The sequence below is a fragment of the Corvus brachyrhynchos genome, unplaced genomic scaffold (genome assembly GCF_000691975.1).
Source record: "Corvus brachyrhynchos isolate BGI_N302 unplaced genomic scaffold, ASM69197v1 scaffold99, whole genome shotgun sequence".
Classification (NCBI taxonomy): domain Eukaryota; kingdom Metazoa; phylum Chordata; class Aves; order Passeriformes; family Corvidae; genus Corvus; species Corvus brachyrhynchos.
Genome location: NW_008239778.1, coordinates 2,900,304 through 2,922,023, shown reverse-complemented (window position 1 = coordinate 2,922,023; position 21,720 = coordinate 2,900,304). Strand labels below are relative to the sequence as shown.

The 21,720-nt window shown below is 37.9% G+C and overlaps 1 protein-coding gene across 1 annotated transcript in view; it reads left to right on the top strand.

Moving 5' to 3' along the window:
• The window catches only part of ZZEF1 (zinc finger ZZ-type and EF-hand domain containing 1), a 52,393-nt gene that overhangs the window by 7,461 nt on the left and 23,212 nt on the right, over nt 1–21,720 (top strand). Inside the window, exons 8-33 of the mRNA XM_017743038.1 lie at nt 862–960; nt 2,030–2,121; nt 3,096–3,244; nt 3,784–3,895; nt 4,999–5,215; nt 5,709–5,808; nt 6,140–6,309; nt 7,064–7,197; nt 7,495–7,565; nt 8,015–8,129; nt 8,754–8,913; nt 9,870–9,991; nt 10,077–10,187; nt 10,851–11,017; nt 11,582–11,663; nt 12,271–12,472; nt 13,516–13,664; nt 14,051–14,291; nt 15,818–15,897; nt 16,772–16,865; nt 17,415–17,931; nt 18,541–18,705; nt 19,357–19,476; nt 20,332–20,493; nt 21,124–21,253; nt 21,502–21,640. Coding sequence (XP_017598527.1) covers nt 862–960; nt 2,030–2,121; nt 3,096–3,244; nt 3,784–3,895; nt 4,999–5,215; nt 5,709–5,808; nt 6,140–6,309; nt 7,064–7,197; nt 7,495–7,565; nt 8,015–8,129; nt 8,754–8,913; nt 9,870–9,991; nt 10,077–10,187; nt 10,851–11,017; nt 11,582–11,663; nt 12,271–12,472; nt 13,516–13,664; nt 14,051–14,291; nt 15,818–15,897; nt 16,772–16,865; nt 17,415–17,931; nt 18,541–18,705; nt 19,357–19,476; nt 20,332–20,493; nt 21,124–21,253; nt 21,502–21,640 — 3,900 coding nt within the window. The remainder of the gene's footprint in view (nt 1–861; nt 961–2,029; nt 2,122–3,095; nt 3,245–3,783; nt 3,896–4,998; nt 5,216–5,708; nt 5,809–6,139; nt 6,310–7,063; nt 7,198–7,494; nt 7,566–8,014; nt 8,130–8,753; nt 8,914–9,869; nt 9,992–10,076; nt 10,188–10,850; nt 11,018–11,581; nt 11,664–12,270; nt 12,473–13,515; nt 13,665–14,050; nt 14,292–15,817; nt 15,898–16,771; nt 16,866–17,414; nt 17,932–18,540; nt 18,706–19,356; nt 19,477–20,331; nt 20,494–21,123; nt 21,254–21,501; nt 21,641–21,720) is intronic.

The following is a 21,720-nucleotide window of genomic DNA, read 5'->3' as shown; positions in this document are numbered from 1 at the left end:
TTCCATGATCAAAGAGTTAAACCAAGTGAGATCTTCTCAAGACAAAAAACATGAACTTTGTAGATCATGGCCCCTGGATCAGGATGGTGATGATGGTGTTTGTGTTGCTTAAAAGGCAAATGACTGCAAATATTTTTATTCTTCCAGAAGACATTTGTTTGTGTGAGTGATCCTCAGTGAGTGCTCTCTCTTGCAGGCATGTAGAAATTTAAGATGCATTTTAAATGTAATGTGAATAGCATCTCTTTATGGTTCTTTTTTTTTTTTTTCACTGTTATAAGATGAGTTAAAATTAAGTTTTTGTAATCTGAGTATGTCATGAGTGTAGAGCTGTTCATGGTCTGGCACCAGGTGGTGATTTTGCTGTATTAGCTGTATTTTCTCAGTATCAACTTCTGAGATTCTCATTAGTCTCTCATGAAGAATTTTACCCTTTATTGCCTTTTAGTATGTTTTGTCAGTACTTCTTGTCTTGTGCCAAAGAGCACATGAATTACTTTATAATTATCAGTGTTTACTTTTGAAAGTTTTGAATATTAGTTCATTTTCCCCAGAGTAGCTAATGCCTTTTGTAAGACAAGTGGTATTTCATGGACTGGGAATTCCAAAGTGTGGCAACAGTTGAAGGAACGTGAATTGTCATGATTTTCATTGTCCTTCTGTCTGTATCTAGAACTCTAACTACTTTAGAAGAATGTATTTCTCATATTCCAGTTTCCCTCCCCTATTTTGGGTCTGACAGTGGTAAAAAATCTCATAGTATTGTAATTTTTTGCATTTTCTTCCCTGTATGAAGAAGTTTGGAAAATGTATTTTACCATTTTAAATGACTTTGATAAACCTGTGGATTTTTTTACTTAGGAAAGCCTTTACGACTCACTCTGCAAGCATGTGATGTAAAGGGAAAGGAGGATAAATCAGGGCCTGAAAACCTCCTTGTAGAGCCGTGGACTGGGGATGGTAAGAACCTGGACTTAAAATCCATAATATTAGAATCATAAAATCATTTAAGTTAGACAATTCCACCAAACATAGTGATTGTTAAAAATGCTGTGGTGCTGTTCCATATCTACTTATATATATTTGGTTCTTTATAGTTCTATGCTGTAGAAGATCTGTAATTAAAAAAAGGCAAACTAACAAACAAAACCAAGACATTATATAAATTCGATTTTGCAGCACTGTGGATTTCTCATAAACCAGTTTATTGTCAAAATAAGCTAACCAAACGAAAAGATTGGATTTTGGAGAGAATTATTGATATTCTACGTGGAAGTCAGCAATGAGAATATTCTACAAGAGCACACTTTGTGGGCTGAAGTCCAGAATCACTGTTAGTTTCCCAAATATTGTTGAGGAGACGGTTTGTAGAAATCATTGAAATTCTCACTGCACATGCCTATTAATTCTCTCTTAAAGCCCCTCTTTGTTAATGCAATGCTTTTATGTACTGGATACTACCTAAACAAAGAGATTCGTGTTTCTTGACCTCTTTTTTAAGTGAAATGCCACCTAATCTTTTTTTTTTAAATGGTTTATTGTCTTGTGCAGTGCTACTGGTAAATGAAAACCATTGTGACAGAAAATCAGGCACATTCTAAATGCTTTTTTTACCCCTCTGTTTGTTCATGTGTATTATTTGAGTTCATTCTGTAGTTATTTTGTGACTTGTCTTCTGTTGTTTTGTGGGTCATAGTTTGGGGGATTAGTCACTGAGTTCAGTGAATAGAGCCACAAACCAAAGTAATATTTGGGAATTACTAATAAACTTCAATGAGAAAATATTTTTGAAACTGCTGCAGATATTGCAGTGCCCAAAGAGACACTGCCTGGAGAGTTCTGTGTATATACTGGTAAAATACAATTTTAAGTTGTCCCTTTTATTTGGGAACATTTGCTAATGAGCATTTCACTGGAAAAATGTTGTGGTTTTGTTTCCCCCCTTCAAGCCCACAGTCCCAATATTCTCTTTCAAACATGTTGCACTAGCACTCATTCCAACCTCATTCTCTTCCCACTGCTGCTTTAGGTTTTCTTACTGAAACCGGGAAAACCAGAGCAAGTATCATTCTTTCTACTGGAACTGAATCTTCATTTCAAGTGACACAAATTAGAATAAAGGTATGTAGTTCCTGTGAGCTTTTGAAGTAGAAGACTTATTTTTTTCCCTAGTGGTGGAATTGAATTGGGATATTTTTTAAATTAACTGAAATTTAAATTCATTATGAAATACTGTTATTAGAATTTTTCTTCAGGGTAGGTCAGGGAACTTCAGAAAAAGGAGGCCCTTAATTGTTCCAGGGAGACACAAGCATGTAGTAAAGACATTTATTTTATATTTATTCTATCTATATCTTGCAATATATATCTCAAGCCAGAGACTCTGTGGTTTATGGTTTCTCTCTAAAGTGTGTGGATTTATATGCAAGATCTTTTATCTTGTGCTTAAAATAAATTTATGACTCTGTTTCAAGATACTAAGCATGTGAGTTCAGATTAAATGAAGCTATTTCAAATTCTATTTAGAGACACCAGTGTCATTTGAACATTCGTTGTGACTTTTATCTGGTTTCAAAGGAAGGTCTTGTGATTAAATCTCATGGCCAAGACAAAACTTCAGGGAAGTTTCTGCAGCTGAATTGATTTATTTACTTAAGGCAAAGCAATAGTTTAATTCCCAGAGCAACAATGCATATATTTATGTCAAAGAGACTTAAACATGAATGAACTTCTGGCAAGTGAATTCTAACTGGAGCTGGAGAGGCAGGTGAGTCGTTTTGCAGTGTAGTGATATTAATAAGGAGGCATGATTTTAGTTTTGTTAATTTTTTTAAATGTAAAAAGATGACAAAATTACAATGGGAATTAATATGTGGAATTCTAGTTAATGTCAGGGTGCTGGCAGGGTGATAAATACAGTAAATAATACCCGTGTACATGATCTCAGTTCAGTGGGTTACAGAAGTTTTCATAACATTTCTCTAAATGTGTTTCATTTTCCCGTGCAATTCCCGAGACCAGGATTGTCAGGATTCGGTTGCTTTCCAGAAGTTCTTCTTTTTTCTGACTGCACTGCTGTGGATTTACCCCTTCAGGTCCGGAGAGGTGCCATTGGGGCACAGTGTGGGCTGGTGTTTGCTTACAATGGTGCCTCAGAAAAGTTCCATGCCGAGGAACACTTCAAAAGGTTTGAGAGCTACGACAAATGGAAGCTGAGGGAATTCAAACAATTTCTAAAAACCAGGTATAAATAGACTTTTTGTAATGCATACCTGGAAAATAAATGTTATATTTGATATTTTTGCAGTGCTGCTGGAACTACTGAGAATTATTCCAAGTGACTTAAAAATGGTGCATCATTTAATTGTTATTTGTTTGATTTTAATGACCATCAGTTTGATGTGTTGGAGGAAATATGTATATAGTTGTTGTTTTCAGCTTCTTGATTTAAAGGCCTGTTATGAAAGTGATATAGCAAAACAAACCTTTTACTTGGAGTGCAGATCAATGAGAAATTTTAAAATTAAGTTTTATTAAATCAGTTTTCAGAACTGTTGCTTAGGAGTAAGGGGAGGTTAAGGGGCCATGACTAAAAAGATTTTCTTGATTTTTTTTTTTTTTTTACTTTGCATGTGGTAGAGTTTTGGGTATGTGAAACTTTTCTCTCTTCTCATCTTTATAGCCATAACATGCTAAATTTAAGTATTTTGGTAGTATATCAACAGCTTTACAATGTCTCTAAACGTTTTCTTTACAAAGTGTCTTACATTCTCTTATACACAGAAGCAATTGCTCATGTGATGATTTGGGAGATGATGATCCTATTGGCTGGTTTGAAGTAGAAGAAGAATGGGATGAAGTTGATGTCAAAATGCAGCAATGCAGAGTTTCCCAAGTAAGAACCCACAAAAACCCCTTGGCCCAGTCAAAATGAGCAGGGGCTCTTCTCTGTGCCAACTGAAGTAAACCTAATTCTATTTTGTGAGAGAGAACTCTGCTGGACAGAAAAAAAAAATTAATAGGCTTCTACTTAAATGAACGATTAAATTTTTGTCCTCTGAATTTTATTCTTTTTCTCTGGATGCACATATATCTATATATCTATATATCTGAAGTTAAGTGGTGCTTCATGATCAATTTAATGCAAAGTTATGTGATAATGTGCAGACTACTGGTTTTAATATGAATTGTTGCTTTATTTTAGTATCTAGACCATTTAACTACTGTGTAGTCATAGCATTTATTCTTTCAGAGCCAGGTTCTTCAATCCATGTTTTAGTGGGCAAACAATTACTAAGAGTTTCCATCAGTTAGGCTGCTGTCCCTGGGGAATGGAGACTCTTCCGTTTCAAGAATGGCAGAAGATGGCTTTGATTTGTAGTGCTTAGGGCCTTTGTAGGGAATGTTGCATTTCAGATCCTTGTTCTGGAATCAGCTGTTGTAGTTCCCCAGTCCATTTGCACTGTGGGAATTAAGAGAATTGGTGGCATTGTTGTATCAACTGGGATTTTTTCTAACTCTGTTGCTGCTTGCTAAGCCACTGCTGCTGCGGAGTAACTGAGTAAGTGTGGATGGCAGGACTTGCTGTTCCTTCCGTTTTGTGTTCTGCACCTCACTGAGAGCAGACTATGTTTTAAATATTACATATTGATCCTCTGCTTGCTTTTAAATGCAGCTAATAATTCTGTGACCTGCAAGAGTACTGTGACTGTGGAAGTGAGGAACAGTGTGTGCAGAATGAATGCACTGATAATGAACTAACGAACTTTGCAGACGCCTGTAGAGGTCATAGAACTGTCCCTGTGACTTTTTGGAAGTAGGGAGAGATCAAACTTAGCCTCAGTATTTTAAACCTCTGGAGGTGATAGACGAGGGACTAAGGCTTCCCCCCTCAACCCCGGCTGCGGTCTCCTCACCTACATCCACTCATGCCTTTTAAAAGGCCAATTTGTACCAGCTTTTAAACCCAAATCTTGTGCTGTTTTTATATCCTTCTAGTACTTGATGATAAAGTTCTTGTGCACAAGACAAGACTCAGCAGAACGGCTCGGGGTCCAAGGGCTGAGTGTTCTGGGCTATCTGCGGCCCCTGCGAGACGAGCCCTGCAGGACCATGAGCTGCCTGCAGTGCAGGAAAACTGAGGATGACACAGTTTGTGGCACAACTCTGCTCCTGAAGACACTTCATTTCATCCAGCAGCTGGCACAGGACCTGGTATTTTTACTTCTTAGGGTTTTTTAAGCCTCTGTTCTCCAGCCTAAGAAGAATAAGTCGGTGCAAACAGCAGTTGTGAGTGGGCAAAGAACAGCTGGGGTGCTTTTAACAAAGTTAGAAACCATGTTGTGGAGAAAAAAAAAAAATTTCTGAAAAATAGAATTCTGTGTATGTTTGCTGACAGTTTATTACTTTCAATCAAACTAGATGGAGAGGTAGAGGTTATGAAGTCTTCTGGTGGTGGAGAAAAGGGATGGGATCCTAGAAATCTGGAAAGAGGGGAGAGCTCTGTGGAGGAGAAGGTTTCAGCATGAACTGTCACATTTAGCCACCAGAATATCCATGAAAGAAACTGGAATTCATGTTAGCTGCAAATTTATGGGAAAGCTGGCTGTGCTTTCCTTTAAGCCCAGTGCTCAGGGATTTATATTTTATAAATGTGTTCTGTATAGAGTTAATTTTCCAATCCTGCATTTTCTTTGTCTTTTTAAGTTTTTTTCAGAAGGAGAGTAAATTAAAATACAAGTCATTTTTAGATTTCACAGGCCTTGATTTGCAGCTGTTCTGGAATTTTTATAATAAACTGCACCAAAAGTAAGTTACTTCTTTCATGTCTGCTGAGGCACTAATCAGTGTGTATAAATAAAATATGCTTTGTTTAGTTACAGCAGTTTGTTCTTCCTAAACTACATCATTTACATAAATAACATTTCCCTACTGCTGCCATATGGACTTTTAACTATAAAGTTATGTAGAAGCTCGAGCTGTAGATTAATTTAGCTGGTAGCTACACTTCCTTTGGCTATGTCTCTCCACTCAGTGGTTTTTATCTATCTGAAATGGTGACTTTCATAGCAATATTTATTTGGTGCAAAAGAGCTGCTTTTCTAGTTTTTGCTTCTGTTTGTTATATATCTTGTTACAGCCCAAGGGAAGAATGTATCTTTGCTCAAACACTGCTGTTGCAGCTTCTCCAGAGCTGCTTCTCTGTACTTACTGGAGATAATAAAACTGCTAAACCTCAAGAAACTCCTCAGAGCAAAACAGCTGGTCACACAGAAGCTGCAGAAGAGCTTTATAGACATTTGTGTGAAGGTAATTTTTAGTCAATGTATATTGACTGTTTTGTCTGTTAAAGTTTGGGAAAAGATATTCATTCCTAGAGGCCAAGTCGGCTCCTGTTCCTTTGTTTCTCCTTCAGGTCAGTGTGTGCTAATTAGTCCATCACTAGAAACTTTCCTTGGCTCAAAGGAAGGTTTTATAGACTTTCTGGCAATGTGGTCTGGAAACAGCTGCAGTAGAAAACTTTTGAACGTGTCATCTGCTTGTACCATCAGGGAATGTGACCCTTTGACTATAACATTACTGGGGTTAATTTATTTCTGACACTGCATATCAGTATAAATGAGCTCATGAGTAGACTGTGACGTTTACAGGAACACAGGGAAGATTCTGGAGCCAGTGAAGGGAATGGGAATTACACATTAGATTTCTTTGGAAGTAGGGTGGCACTCTCTGTTCAAGTGTAATTTGAAGAGTCTCCTGCAAAGTGAGCTAGAGGGAAAACACTTTATATAGAATCTGTCACATCTTGAAAATTTTATTAGCTTTGTTGGGTGTCAAGTTATAATCTTGCTAGAATTCATTTACTTGGTGAATAAATATATTCTTCCTTAATATAAATCTTTCTTGCTGTAAGTTAAAAAGTTTCCCCTCATTTTCTGTGTGTATAATGGGATTGCAAGGGCTTGAAGTTGTGCAGACTAACATTTGATTCAGTTATGCCTCTAACATATTAGATGGGGTATTAATTAGAACTTGTAATTTTGTTTCCTTTTTGTATGAGCAGTAGTGGATATGGGGGACAGTAACTTCATGCCAATGAAAATGCTGAAAGAGGAAGTTAAGAACACCTTACTCAGTGGAGCAGCAGTTTTTTTCCCAGATAGACAGACCAGGCGACACCAGCTCTTCACCATGATGGTAAACATTAAATGAGAAATTGTTTGTTTAGTACCTGCTTTCTTTATGCAGAAAAGAGGACAAATCTGAGTTGTTATTCTCAAATAATATATACTTTGTCCCATTCAAGTAAAAACCCTTTTTTTTCTTTGCTTCTTTTTACCCTTCCCCTTTTCTCTCTGCAGCTTATCCAAAGAAAGAGGAACTAACCCTGCCTTTCTTACCAAAACTGAATAATAGAACAGAGAAATTAGAATTCTTTGTCACAGAGGAGGAAAACAGAATGTATCATAAAACTAAATCTTTTTCCTTTTCTAGAAAAACATCACAGAGCAAGAACATAAGCAATCTGTACATCTTGCCTTCAGATCCTTGTGTACCCACTTCAGGTAAGGGGTCCTGAAACTGAAAATGTTTGTCTGATACCCCACATTTGTTAATAAGCATGTATTTAATCATTTTTAGAAATGTTATTCCCCTAAACAATAATTCTCTGAAGTAATCAACTAATGTTGTTTAGAAAGGACATACTGCTACTCAATATTTTTATTAACTGAATAGCTCTATAAAGCACTGGCCAAGTTTGGTGCTGAAATCACAGTGTATTGCTCTTAGGCTTCTCCTAGGCTGTCTTCCAATTTTTTAAGTGATTGTTTGCCAATGCTGATGGTTGGTACTGATTTAATTAGTCTGGAGTCATCAGAACACAAACTTTTGATTTTCATAGTAATTATACAGTAGGATCTCTACAGATTTGACACAAAAAATACTAAATTTCTGGTTGGGAACTGTTTGGAACTTCTTGTTGTTGGTTAGTAAGAATATCTTTGTTTTGTAGTGATCAAGATCCAGGTGGACTCTTACTATTACCAGAGAAAGGAGTTTCTGCAAATTTTGACATAAGTGAAGTGTTATCAGTCATGGACACCCTTCTGCTTGTGGCAGCAAGAGAGGTAACTGGCTTTGCACTGCTCCTGCTTCTTTGTCATGAGTTTTGTAGGCACTCAAACACAAGCTGCTTGCCTGCCCATGGATGCTAAGGAATCAGCTTCCCTGTCCTTCTGGATGCAATTGCTCATGGCTGTGTGAGTCAGTAAGATTAGCTTTTCCAAGTTGAGTGTTTTCCTTTAAGCATTAACATTTCATAATAGTAGAGTAGGAAATGAATAATATTTTTCCAGTAGGAAATGTGTAAGATGTGGTGTTTTTCCATAGCATTGAAAAGACTCTATGGAGAGACACTGGGCTACAGAAGGAATCATTCCATTTTGAGAGGATAGGATTGGGCATGTCACTAAGGGAGGTGGAAATGGAGGAGGGTTATTTACATATGCAGAAAAACTCTGCTGAGAACATTGAGTGACTCATATGTAGCTGTTCCTATTTAAAATTGTGATATATCAAAACAAAGCACATCACTTGCTACATGGTGTTACATGCTGCTTGTCATTTGCATTTCGTCTTTTTCTGGGGTGAGTGGGATGATTGTGTCCATCCCAGTTTACTTGGTGCATACTGTGTGTCATGCTGCAGCAGAAGAGGCTCCATTGCATTCATAAGTGTTCCTTATTTTTCAGTGTGAAATGATGATGCTGGATGTTGCACAGCAAGAGAGTGGCACAGTCTTGTCTTCCTTATTCTGGTCTGTTCAGGGCAGCCTCCTTTCCTGGTGCTATCTGCAGCTTAAAGGCACTGATAATTCAGCCAAGGATCTTGCAGTAGAAATACTTAAAAACTGTAAGTGCTGGGATTGAATACAGAATTCAATATGGTGCAATACAGGACTTTAAAATGTGATTTTGCAAATTGCGGTATAATTAGGGATCACCAAAGGTTGCCTGAGGCATACTCAGAAATGTCATAGCTTTTCTAATCTCTCTAGGAAGTAATTAGAAGGCATATTAAGCAACTTGGAGTTTTAGTTGTACTGATAATCTTATACTGGGAGAATCTTCAGAAAGCATTTCAGTAAGTTTTGGGGGCCAGATACTGAAAAAAAACCCAAACAACAAATAGTTACAGACTTCCATTTGAATATTTTAATGTCTTAGCATCCCTTATTTTGGTAAACTCCTGTGTGGTGACACGTGTTTTCCTAGATGGTTGTAATAGCAAGAAGAAAGGAACTTGCTTAAGGAGCCAGGTACACCTAAGGGGTTTTGTTGGGTTTTTTGTAGGGGAGATTGTTAGTTTTCTTTAATGCAGCAGCTCAGTGTTGAGTAGTTAATTGGGCCAAATACTTAACAAAGGTGTAATTTTATGTAAAATGATATCATATTTATATTATTTGTATATAAATACATTGCTGTGTTCCTGTCTTACATTTAAAAATTGAGTACGGCTGTAGCTAAAAATTCCTACCCTCACTTGTTACTTCAGCTGCCTTTCCTAGCTGTGTATGGAGGCTGCTGGATACATGGAGCTTGTTGAAACAATCCTGGGGTGTTTGATGAAATTACTCATCACTCATTTTTTCTGTGATATTGTTGATAAGCACGACTTGTTTCCACAATAGAAGTATCACAGAAAACTTCCTCTGAAATGTTGGGTGTTGCTGCCTTGGGGGCAGCAGATCCTTTCCTGCTGTATTTGTCCTTGTGCACATCATCATGCACCTAATGTTTCATGAAGTCATGGTTGTGGGAGCAAATCCTTAAGGTGGCTATTAAGGATTTTTTTTTTTCTCTCTTTAGATGTGGGCCAGTTCCTGTCAAATATCAGAACAATTTTGCAATCACTCTTATCTCAATATAGTGGCAAAACAATAGTAGAAAAAATAAGTAGCTCTGTCTTTGCTATGGCAACTCGTCAGCTGGTAAGTGAACAGTGGGATTTTCTCCTATTCCTGGGCGGCATGGCTGTGACTCTGGCATTTTCATGACACCTGTGTTTGCTCCTAGGTCATCTTCTTGTTGGATTTTTGCACTTTAGACATTCCATACTGTACTCTGCTACAGGGATTCAGCACTTTGATAGAACCACTGAAAAGCCTTTGTAGTGAACCTCATAAGGTAACTAAAGGCGCGGGCACATTAAACACAGTGAAACAAAAGCAAAATTGCAAGAAAGACGTAGAAAACTCGGGTGATTCTGTTGGTGAGCATTGGAAAAGAGCTGGAAAGCTTCTAAAAGTGTGGGATGTGTAGTGAAATGTTGAGTGAAGTACTAGAAACATATCTACTGATATGGGAGATGGGCAAAGTGATCAGACAGTGCAACTGGAATGAGCAGCCTGGAAGGTAGATAGGAAGGAGGGGATTCTGAGGGTGAAGAGGAAAACAAATTAAAAATAGTATATGCTTAACATTTTTAGCTTCACTGCTTGTGGTGATGCAAATAAGTCTGTATGTCTGTAGGGTAGATGTTTAAATCTGCATTAGTCATCCAGACTCTCTTTTTGTCATGACTGGAGACTTGTACTCACTTGTGGGTGAGACAGTCTCCTCCTGAGTCTCCTCCTGCAGTAGACTGGGTGGGTTTTGCTTTAGAAGTGCTTCCTAATTATGATTACAAAGGATGTCTTCAGAACTAGTTTCAGAGTAAATCAATGCTGTAGCCTTTTAAATGCCATTTGTATGCACATCTGGCAACTTGAAATTATAGACACAAAAATCTAGTGTGGCAATTTATTTTTTTCTTGCCTTTGTATCTAAGAATGCATTTTTGTTGTACAGATGGACATGGAAAGCTGGCAGCAGGAGCAGCCTGTAGTATTGCGAACCTGGACAATGGAATCACCTCATAACTATGAAAATAATTGCCATGAGGTCTCAGTCTTCCTGTGTCATGGGGCAACTTACTTTGAGGTGGAATTTGATGAAAAATGTGAAACTGAAAGGAGGTAATTTAATCTTGTGCTGTGTTGAATTCCAGTGTCTGTTTGCAGAGGGGCAATTCATGTTTCAATGTGCACTCCACACATGCCATTTCAATTTCTTCATTGTCCAGAGCAGTCCACAATATGTATTTTTGAATGACCTTGTGCTGAAAGCTACCTCTCCTGGCAAATTTACAGACATGCTGTTCCATATGAATTTTGCTCCCTTTGGCTTTGATCTGTTTTATAATTACGCTGTGACCACCGCAGTTTGTGCTCGTGGTATTTTTTTTGCCCTCTTTCTATTGGCTTGGTTTCTCTTGGTAACACATCAGGCTACTGCTTAGTTAAAGCATTTGCCAGATGTTGGATTTGGCAAACATTACCAATTCCAAAGTCCTGCAGGACAGCAGATCTGTGTTTGCTGGGACTTCTGCATTGAAACATGAAATAAATTCCTTAGCAGTCACATGAAGGTGTGGTTCAGAAAGAAGTGACAGGGTGCACTTGTGAAAATCCAAAAGCAAAAACATTCTCCCCCAAAACTTGAGAAGTAAATTTGGAAGTAATGAATTGCAATTTTCACAGGTATGATTACCTGGAGTTCACTGATGCCAGAGGGGCAAAAACTCGTTACGATACAAAGGTTGGCACTGAGAAGTGGCCTAAGGTGAGCACCTTTAAAATTCTGAACCAAATTATTTATCCAGTCTTAGGAAGTCCTTATGATTCCTTTGGAAACGTTTTATGTAAAAGGATGTGTGCTTTTGTGCATGGGTGTGTTTATTAGGTTTCTTAGGTGGAGGGGAGGAGATGGGGAAGAAAGTCTGAAATGCTGCAAATAAAAGGAGTGAATGGGTAAAGAATCCCTCTTTGCTCCTGTTATCAAAAGAACAATCAGTTAAAGTGAAAAGGAATAATCATGTTTAACTGCCAAAATACATGGGCAAAACTTGCTCTGCCCTTGCAAGTTTTTATATCATAAGACAAGTGTGGCCCTTTCTGGGGCTGTGCTCTGTCCTCAAATGGGATCTGCTCTTCTGTTTGTGGCTCTGACTTTTAAAGCTCAATCATATATAATATTGCTCATTAAGCTCTTGGATAGAAATTTTACCTGCTTAGTACTGTGGGTTTCTCATTGAGATGGTGGGGGGAATTAGATCTGTTATGGCCAGAACATAATAATGAAACCCCAGAGTTGCTGAAGGGAATTCATTACCCTGAAATGTTTTCCTGTCATGTACATTTGGCAAAATGACTGTTTTGTTGCTCTGTAGAAAGTGACCTTTAAGGCTGGCCCACGGCTGCAGTTTCTCTTTCACTCTGACAGCAGTAATAATGAGTGGGGCTACAAGTTCTCTGTCACTGCTTACGGCCTCCCAGACGTTGCCGTGTCTTGGGGCTTGGATTTACAGCTGCTTGTCTCCCGGCTGATGGGGCGCTTGGCTTCCCGAAGCATGGCCCTCAAATCCCTGCGAGGTGAGTGCCTCCCACAGGCCACAGCTGGGATCCATGCAAACAGGAGCTACAAGGACTTTATGTTGAGGATCCCCTGGGAAAATGAAGTTCCTTTTGTGTTTCTCTCACGTGAACATGGAACACTTGCTGTGTTGTGAGTCCGTGGAAGATGTGGACTCGTGGAAGTAATCCTACTAAGCTAAATTACGTTTATGAAGTAGTATGTGCTTCTTTTTTTCCTTCTAAAATTGTTCCCTGGTGCTGTCATCCGCCTCACATTGGGAGTGTGAATATGGGGCCAACAAACTGAAAAAATTACAGAGCTTAGGACACAAGTGATTCTAAAAATTCCACATGAGCATTTGGTATTGAATGAAATTTGAATTCACAAATTAAGTTCAGTTAGTTCCAGTAGTTAAGTACGCTTAGGATCTGGGCCTGTGAAGATAAGTAAAATAAACTTTAAAAAATAAATTTAAAAAAAAAAAAAAGTTTATTCTTTAATTTAAAAACAAGACCACTTCTCTCTAGCTTCCTAAATCCAAATCCATCCACCACTTTAGAGAAATTAAATAAAGCTAAAGAGTTCTTGCTCCAATCAGGTGGTCCATGTTTACCATGGAAAATTAGACAGCTATTTACCTGTGAATTCAAGGAACTAATTGAAGTGTTTGAGAATATTGTCTTCCTTTCTTAATATGAGCATGCTTGCATATAACAATTTAGGCCTTTAGTAGGAGAGAAAGCTTTTAAACTCTTTTAAATTAGAAAATTTCTGTAGTTATAATACAGTGAAAATGTTCAGTTTAAAATCCTTCCATATTGTAACACTGTCACTATAAGATGTCGATGCTGCCATTAATGAAAGGGTACATCAATTTTCTGTACCATGTTAGAAAAACAGAGAACATTGTTAAATTACTTGTTCAGTCTATTTGCATTAACTTTCTGCTGTGTTTCAGTTTTTTTCCCTACTGGATGTTTAACATTTATTATTTTCAATAATCTGTAAAAATGAAGAAAATTCTTTAGTAACTGAAGGGTCTGTTCTGAATATCTTGCAGAATTAGGTAGTGAAGCAGACTTGCCTCCTTTGAAAGTAACATCAGTTCTTAATTCTCCTCTGTGGAAACCTGTCTTCAGGCATCAGATGTGTCCTGAGGCACTCCTGGGAACCAGGCAAAACACTACCAAGCACCAAGACAAAAAAGAGGTACTTACCCACTGCCTGTGTTCCCTTGGCATGAAATCCCTGTGTATCACACGGGTTCATTTGGCTTTAGGGAGTGTGAATGCCCTTAAGCACGTGCTGCTGTGTCATCTTTGTCATCATTTGTGCTGTTGGATTCAAATATCAAGGAGGAAAGAAACTGTTGTTCTGTGCCCTTTATGAGTTTCCATTTTCATGGAATCATAAAATGGTTTGGAGGGACCTTCAAAGATCATCTAATTCACTCCCCACCTTGTGCAGGGATGTCTTTCATTGATCAGTTTGCTCAACTGCAGTGGATAAACTGCAAGTTGACTGATGGTTGCAGCTCATTGCTACATTTTTTCTCAGCCAATGTTGAAGTTAATGTGTTGTATCCTTCTCTGCAGGCTCGGAGCTCTCCCCACGAGGTCTGCCGTAACTTTCTTATCGACTTTGCAAAATCAGATCCTGCCCAGGTCTTCAGTGGGCAAAAATCTGAACTTTTCAAAGGACTTATACAGGCATGTAAAAAACAGACCCCAAAGACAGATATAGTTGCTGGTTCTACTGTTGATCAAGCTGTGAACTCAACATTTGCTGCTTTGGTGTATCTCACTCCAGATTTATTTGAGAAGCTTCAAAAATATGGTAACTCTAATATTATTAGACTATCTTAATAATGAAGACTTAAAGTTTGTAAAAGGCTCTCTTACAGCTGAGTTTATAGCATTTAAAAATCAGTTTAGTGGGGCAATTTAAAGAAGATATTCTGTAAAAAGGTATCATTTAGGCAGACTAGGTGAGCTTTTTCTCTAGAGTATTTATTTTTTTATTAACATATATTTTTGTCTTCAGAGCACTGGCAAAATATTAATAACTATCAGAAGCTACTAATTCTGTAAGGCTATACCTAAAGAGAGTCGTGATGTCCTCTGGGGCTTTAACTCAGAACTATGTGGCTCCAGTTATTAGAGGTTCTTGGATCATTTTCTACATTGTACCTTTTCTAAAAAGCCAACAACAACTTCTGTTATTAACTGTTGGTGTTGGAGGAGGTGTGAATTATCTTCCAAAATACCATTCAGTGGAAACCAACCTTGCCATCCTCAAAATATATATTTCATTTTTTTCTAATAGAAGGTAATGTGTTGCTTTTAACTTACTAGCCATTGTATTATAGTTTATGTATTTTTCCGTAGGTAAAATGAACAACTTTTTGACTTACAGCATCTTTCCACTATTGATATGTTTGAAGTATTGGGTAGTAAGATGTTACTTGGTTTTGAAGGATTTCATTTTAGGCTTTTCACTTTTTGTCATAATTTTGACACTAAACATTTTACATTTTCATAGACTGATTGAACTATTTTTTGAGCTCTAAAGTTATGAGTAAAAATGACTGACACAAAGACTGACTTGATGACTAATGTGGTTACTGCCTTTAGTCATTTTGTGTTTGTCTGACAATTGAGCTAGTTTTCTGAGTGACATTGAAAACTGGACAAGTATTAATGACTGTTAAAGAAATCCATCCCACTGTTCTGTCAGTATCTTCATCCGCTGGTTGTGCTGGGGCAGACTCATTTCAGGACCCGTGTTCACCTGTTCTATGGGAAGTTTGGAGAAGGGATGCTGAAAAAAATACAGGAAAAAAATTAGAAAGGGAGAATGGAAGAGGGAAGACTGACTATCTTTTTCTCCATAGTCATTGTCAGGCCAGTTTGAATAGAAACTGATTTGTCAGATTTATGATTTTTGCAAATTGGTATTGAAAGTCCATTCCAGAAATTCATAGTGTAAAACAGTAGAGAAAACAAATACATCTATAGAGTTTTAGGTTAATACTAAGCATTTGTTGATTTTTCTGATAAGTTTACATCAGTGTTATTGCATGCATAGGGAAGGATTTTATTTTCCATGGCTTTAGGCATCAATTTTTGGGAAGAGATGGGAAAGATACTCGTAAATTAACTTTGTAAATAAATCAGTCAAGGTGCAGTTCATGTATTTAGGACGTATGAAAGTTGGCAGGCTTATTCTCTATTTTTCATACAGGTATAATTCCAAGTATTGACTAAGAGATGAAGAGAGGGCTGTAGCATAATTTTAGTTAAGTAGCTGTATAAAAATGGAGCTGTAAATAAACAGGACTCTCTTCTTTCTCTCATTTCCAGTCAACAGTGGAGGCAAGGTGCCTTTGAGTGATGAGTTTGCACAAGTGTATTCCCTGGCTGATTCCATTAGAATATGGATGGTAAGAACACTCAGGAGGATCTCTGTTAATGTCATTTAATTTAGTACTTTACAATGCAATGTTAAGGAGTGGGGTGGAACAATTTTTCCTTCAGTTATTCTACATCAGCTGTTTTCACTTAGAAAGAACGTAGGTTTACTTTGAAACTTTGGACTTAAATGTTTTAATGCATACTTACACTCCCCTCCTCCCCTCAGCCCCAGATGTGTCATCATGAGTAGTTAGGACTGAATTTGACCGAAAAGCAATTAAATTTGTGGTATGTTTCAGTAAGAGCATATGTTGTAAATTAGAAAGATTTTTACATTGCATTTGAAGTTCTTTTGAGGTATATCATAGAAAGAAGTGTGTCTTAAACATCATTCTATTGTCTTGTGACTTTCTCCCTCCTCTTTTCTGCCTAAGAATTCCTGGCAGGTTGATGTACTAGAGTTACAATGGGTTCAGATGCATGTTAAGATGAGTAATTGCCTTTACCCATTGCAGGACAGGTGTTTGCATCTGGCAGAGCTCGCTAGTGAGGTGACATGTTTTTGGAGAACTCTATCTCATAACTAGATGTATATATTTTCCTGAGTGCTGAGGGTAAAGGAGAAGCCTTCTTTTCCTTGGAGGACTGATGCACATCAAGTCACGAGACAGGCAATGGTTTCAGCCTACAAAGCTCAAGCAGCTTGTGGTGAGGCTGTTCCTGCTCTGACAGTTCAGGTACTGCTCTTTTAGGCTCCTGGGCAGTTTGCTCTGAGGTTGGGAATAGTAACTACTGTCATCTATCCCTGAGATTAAATTCCTTTTAGTCATTACAGTCTTCATCCTGCCTATATAGATATACAGAGAGAATCATATTTTAACTATATTAACATCCTGTTTACAGTTGGAAATGAAGCAGAAATCCCTGATGGGGAGGGGAAATGATGCTGAGGAGAAGCAGAACACAGAAGCAAGTGAGGTGAACCCAGAAACTCTCGGTGAGTGTTGCCTTGTATGTAGGAGCATTGCAGGTAGCTTAGGAAAGCATTGCCTTGTAAAGCTGAAGACATTATTTTTGCCATGAAAGGTAAGTTAGCAACTGGGGTTACTTTTTCATACCTTAAGAGATAACCTAGTGTACATTGGATTAACTATCTGGGATTGTGTTCTGCTATTCTTTGCAGAAAACAGTGAGCAAATTCTTCAGGGTGTGACCTCTCACTTGGGTCGCCTGGTTCTGAACTTACGTTCATCTGTTTTTGTAGATACTTCTTACCACATTTAACTGATGTTAGAACAGCAGCTGATGGTTAATGTGTTCTCATTGGCTACTCTGTACTTCATATGGTTTAGTGTGATTATTCAGATTTAGTATTTGGAAATCTGAACTTAAGCAACTGATAGCATCATGATCAATATAATAAGAAAAACAGTATTTTCTAGCTGTCTTGACTGAGAAGAAATAAATCCCTTTCTTCCTAAGCATAAGACAGCAAATTTGTTGTTCTATTGTCATGATTTTAACTCTTCCAATTTTTATGCTGCAGCAAAACTCTGTATGCAGAAGAGCCTTTTGTTACTGAATTTTTTGCCCATAAGAGCAAAGACGAAAGATTCTGCCTCAGACAGTTTGGAAGCCCAAGACCTGGACGATCCCCAGCAGTATGTGAGTGATAAATGCCAAAGACGAGGATCAGCTGTGGACATGGACTTCCAGGCAGCACAGTCGGTGTCATCCAGTGCAGGAACTCGCCTTGTTTCAAAAGAGGGGGGTCAAACATCACAGTCTGATCTGAAAGTTAAACAAATTCCAGACCTCCACCAAGCAGAAGCTGTATCTGCATTTCATAGTAAGCCTGGTGAAAATACAGTTTCACAGCAAGAGGATGTGTCATCCCCTCCTTCCACTCCTACACGGAAGTCTCAGCTCGGCCGGGGAAGACTGAGGCTGCTGTCGTTCAGATCAATGGAAGAGCCAAGAGCTGTGCCTACTGTGAAGGAAAAATATCCTATTTTGAAGAACATATTAGACTTTATTAAGGATCAATCACTTTCGCATGAAAGGTAAACAAATTGAAAATGTTGTCAGTTATACTATGCAGAAGGTTGACTTCACACCTCTGCAGGTAGGCTAAAGCATTTTAGCAGCAAGATAATATTGCAGAATATTTTGTATATGAACATATCAAACTTCAGTTATTCATGAGCATGTAGGGGCTCAGAGAGTACTATTTCATTTCATTTGCTTCCATCACATAGAACAGAGTATAAAAAACAGTCACTTGGCAATTTATTGTCTTGCTTCCCGAGATGTGTTTTGCTTTTTATCTACGAACAGCAAAGATGTGGTGTACCACTCCTACCAATCCTTGGTACCAAATAGAAAGGAGTTGCATCTCTGATTAAATTACCTGGTATTCTGAAATGCAAATCAAAAGAGGGATTTCCAATTCTCAGCTTGTCTGTTTTGGGCTCTAAAACATGGAATGGTGCAGGAAGAGCTGGATTCTGTTCAAAGCTTTATCACTCACTCCAACTAATACACTGAAATACAGTTGGAAATTCAGATACAAAGCAATTGTGTAATTAGTCAAGCACTTCTTGAATTGTCATTTATTTGTGTTGTTTTAAGCACAGTGTTTTGAAGTTTTCACTTATATTTTTTGCTTTCAGTGTTTTAAAGGTTCTGGCTTTGAGAAAATCCCAAGGACAGAATATTATGGAAGTGCTCAAGACCATCCGCCAGTGCCTCGACTCGCTTGGGCAGCCACACTGCTTTCACCCACCCTGTGTACTTTTTCTCCTGGAACTTCTGGCCTGTCAGAAAGATTTTACAAAGTAAGTAATTATTTAGGCAAATCTCAGCCATGTGATTTACTGTCTGAGTTCTTGTGTTCCTCCAGGCATGTGTATTGACAAGAGTAGAAAGTTCTGCTTTTTAATCCACGTGGATAATGAAAATATGACTTGAGGTTTAGTTTTCAGGCTAGTAGGCATATCTTGTGTACTTCATTAAAAAAAACCCCCAAAATTAATAATCATTTTCAAGTGGGTCTTAGTTGCACAGCTGTTCATGCCATGAACATGTTTAGGTCTGATTTCTATGTTGTGTCTGGCCAGTGTTGTCAGAACTCTGTCACTTGGCTTTTCACTTGTCAGGAGCTTTTGTGGTCATCTTGCAATGCACTGATTTCCTTTAAGATCTTGATTAGGTTTTCATAAAGCAACTTTTTAATTTAAAGGAATGTTCTCCTCTTAGTGGTATGAGAATATTCTCTTTGCCTGTTTTGTTTCATCACTTCTGATTCCTAGTACAGGATTCTTTTGGTTTTGTTTGAAACTTCTAGACTGTGTTCTTAAATAAAACTAACATCTTTCCCACTTTTGGGGAGGGGTTAAAAAGGGCCTGTTTGTAAAATTTGCACCAATCATGCTACCTAAAACATCACAGTGAATTCTAGGCTACTAAGCCGACTCTTTAATTTGCAGCTACTTTGGAAACTTGGAAGGCTGTGGTGCTGAGCTACACAAAGAGATTCGAGAGTCCTACTATCAGCTTGTTTTGTTCCTGGTAAATTCTGTGAAGGGATTTAGTACAATTAATGACAGGTACAGTACATTGCTTGCTTTATTTATGTGAAATTTTTTTTTGCATTCCTCCACTCCTCTTCCCTTGTCATTTGTTGTCATCTAAAGCCTTAATTAATTTTGACTATACTTTCCGTTATTTACAGAACTAAATAAGGAGCCTTGATCTTGTGATCAAAAGTGCCAAGTTAGCTTTTTATTACTAAAGGAATAAAGGAAAGCACAATAAATTTATTGCATTTTGTAGTTACAATTCTGCAGTGTATCGCTGAAGCTGAGTAGTAAAATACTAGAAATGGCAAATTTGCCATGGAGTACTTGGGCAAGACTAATGCCACAAGAAACATGGCAATTCTGCAGCCATGCTTTAATGTTAAAACTCATGTTTTGGCAACATTCTGGTTAGAATTTGGAGGATTTACAGCCAGGTGTCCTAGAGAAATGAGAATTTTATGGCTATAATGTCAGTCTCTCTGACAATAACTTTCAAGTCCTTTGTTCAGTTTCAAGTGAAATTGTCAAAAAGGTTTCAAAGAGAACAAATTCCTGCAAATACCAAAAAAAAAAGCTGTACTGCAGAGACAAACCCTCTTGCTAATGGTCAGGCAACAGCATTAGCTTGATCTTAACTGAATCCGGAAGGAAAACCATCTTTATTTCGAATTCCATAGTCTGTACTTGCTAAATTGTGTAAGTTGAATACTTTGATAAACCTGAGTTCCTGCCACAGGATTACTTTAATGCATAGTAAAGCCTGAAATCAGTGTGTGGTGGTTTTTCTGCCCCTCCTCCCCATACACAATTCCAGCTCTAGGTCTGTCAACTTTAGGTCAGCTTTAGAGCTGTCATGTTTTAATGTCTTTTGTTTTTATTTAGGTCGTTGCTTCCTGCCTTATCCTGTGTGCAGACAGCTCTTCTCCACCTCTTGGATATGAGCTGGGAGCCCAGTGATCTTTCCTTCTTTGTTGAGATCCAGCTGCCACATCTCCTCATGACGACATCGCAGGAGAACATCAGTATCCATGACAGTGTCATTAGGTGAGTCAGGAAGAGTGCAGCTTTCACATGCTACTAAATACTGATTCCATTTTACCCAGAAAGGCTCCTGAACTTCGTGCTGGAACAAGCAGTAAGAGTGCTATTAACAAGTGTGGCACAGTTTTGACCAGTATCCAGTGGCTTAACTGAAGTATTTGAATTTTTTTTTGCTAGTGCAAAAACCATGGAAATTTTATCTTTAACCTGATTACTACTGGAACACTTCGCTTGTTTGGCAGTGTAGCAGGAGGTAGATAATGCTGTTTCTTGCCTTGATGAATGTTAAATGTTTTTAACACCTTCATGTGGCAATTTTATAGTAGTTGTACTTGCACATGAGCAAATGTGAAGGCCAAAAAAACGGAAAACATCTAATCTGATCTGCCAGCATTCCAAAAGCTGTTTTGCAAGAGTAGGTTTTCCTGATTTTTGCATTATGGTCCCCATATGTATTTAAAAGCATGTCACAGAGGCAAGAAGCAGGTGTCTGTATGGTCATTTATTAACCAAGTGAATAATTCTGGTTTTATTAGCATGTTGTAGCACTTTGTTCTTCATTAAAACGTAAAGCTTTATTAAAGGGAATCCTGATTGCATTCAAACTTAATTTTAAGCTTGCTTTTCTTTTAGTCAGTGGAGTGAAGAAGATGAAATTGCAGACTACAAGCAAAACTGTGAATGGATGGATGAATGTCAGGATGTAATGTTTGAGACCTGGTATGAAAAGATAGCTCAAGCTGAGCCAGAGAAGCAGAGAAAGGTGACCTCATGTTTTGTATATTTATCTGCAGAAGGGATAAATAAGAGACCTCTAAAAGCCAAAAGGGGAGAAAGGAATCTGGTTTATAATGAATTTTTATGAGCTGGATCTCTGTAGACTTTCAAGAGTCTAAAATGATTAAAAGATCCCCCTTCATTTTTGGCAGGGGAAGTGTTCTGCTTTCTGTCTGAGGCTTTCTCAAAGTCAGAAAATAATACTCAAGTAACTGTGTTGATTTTTTGCTGTAGATGCACATGTTTGTTGCTCGTTACTGTGACCTGTTAAACGTGGACATATCCTGTGATGGCTGTGATGAAATTGCACCGTGGCATCGCTACCGCTGTCTGCAGTGCAATGACATGGATCTGTGTAAAACTTGTTTCCTTGGTAAGAACCATTAAATAACCCCTCAAAACCCTGTGTTTGAAACCAAAGTAGCATCTTGTAAATTATACACAAAATAAAGT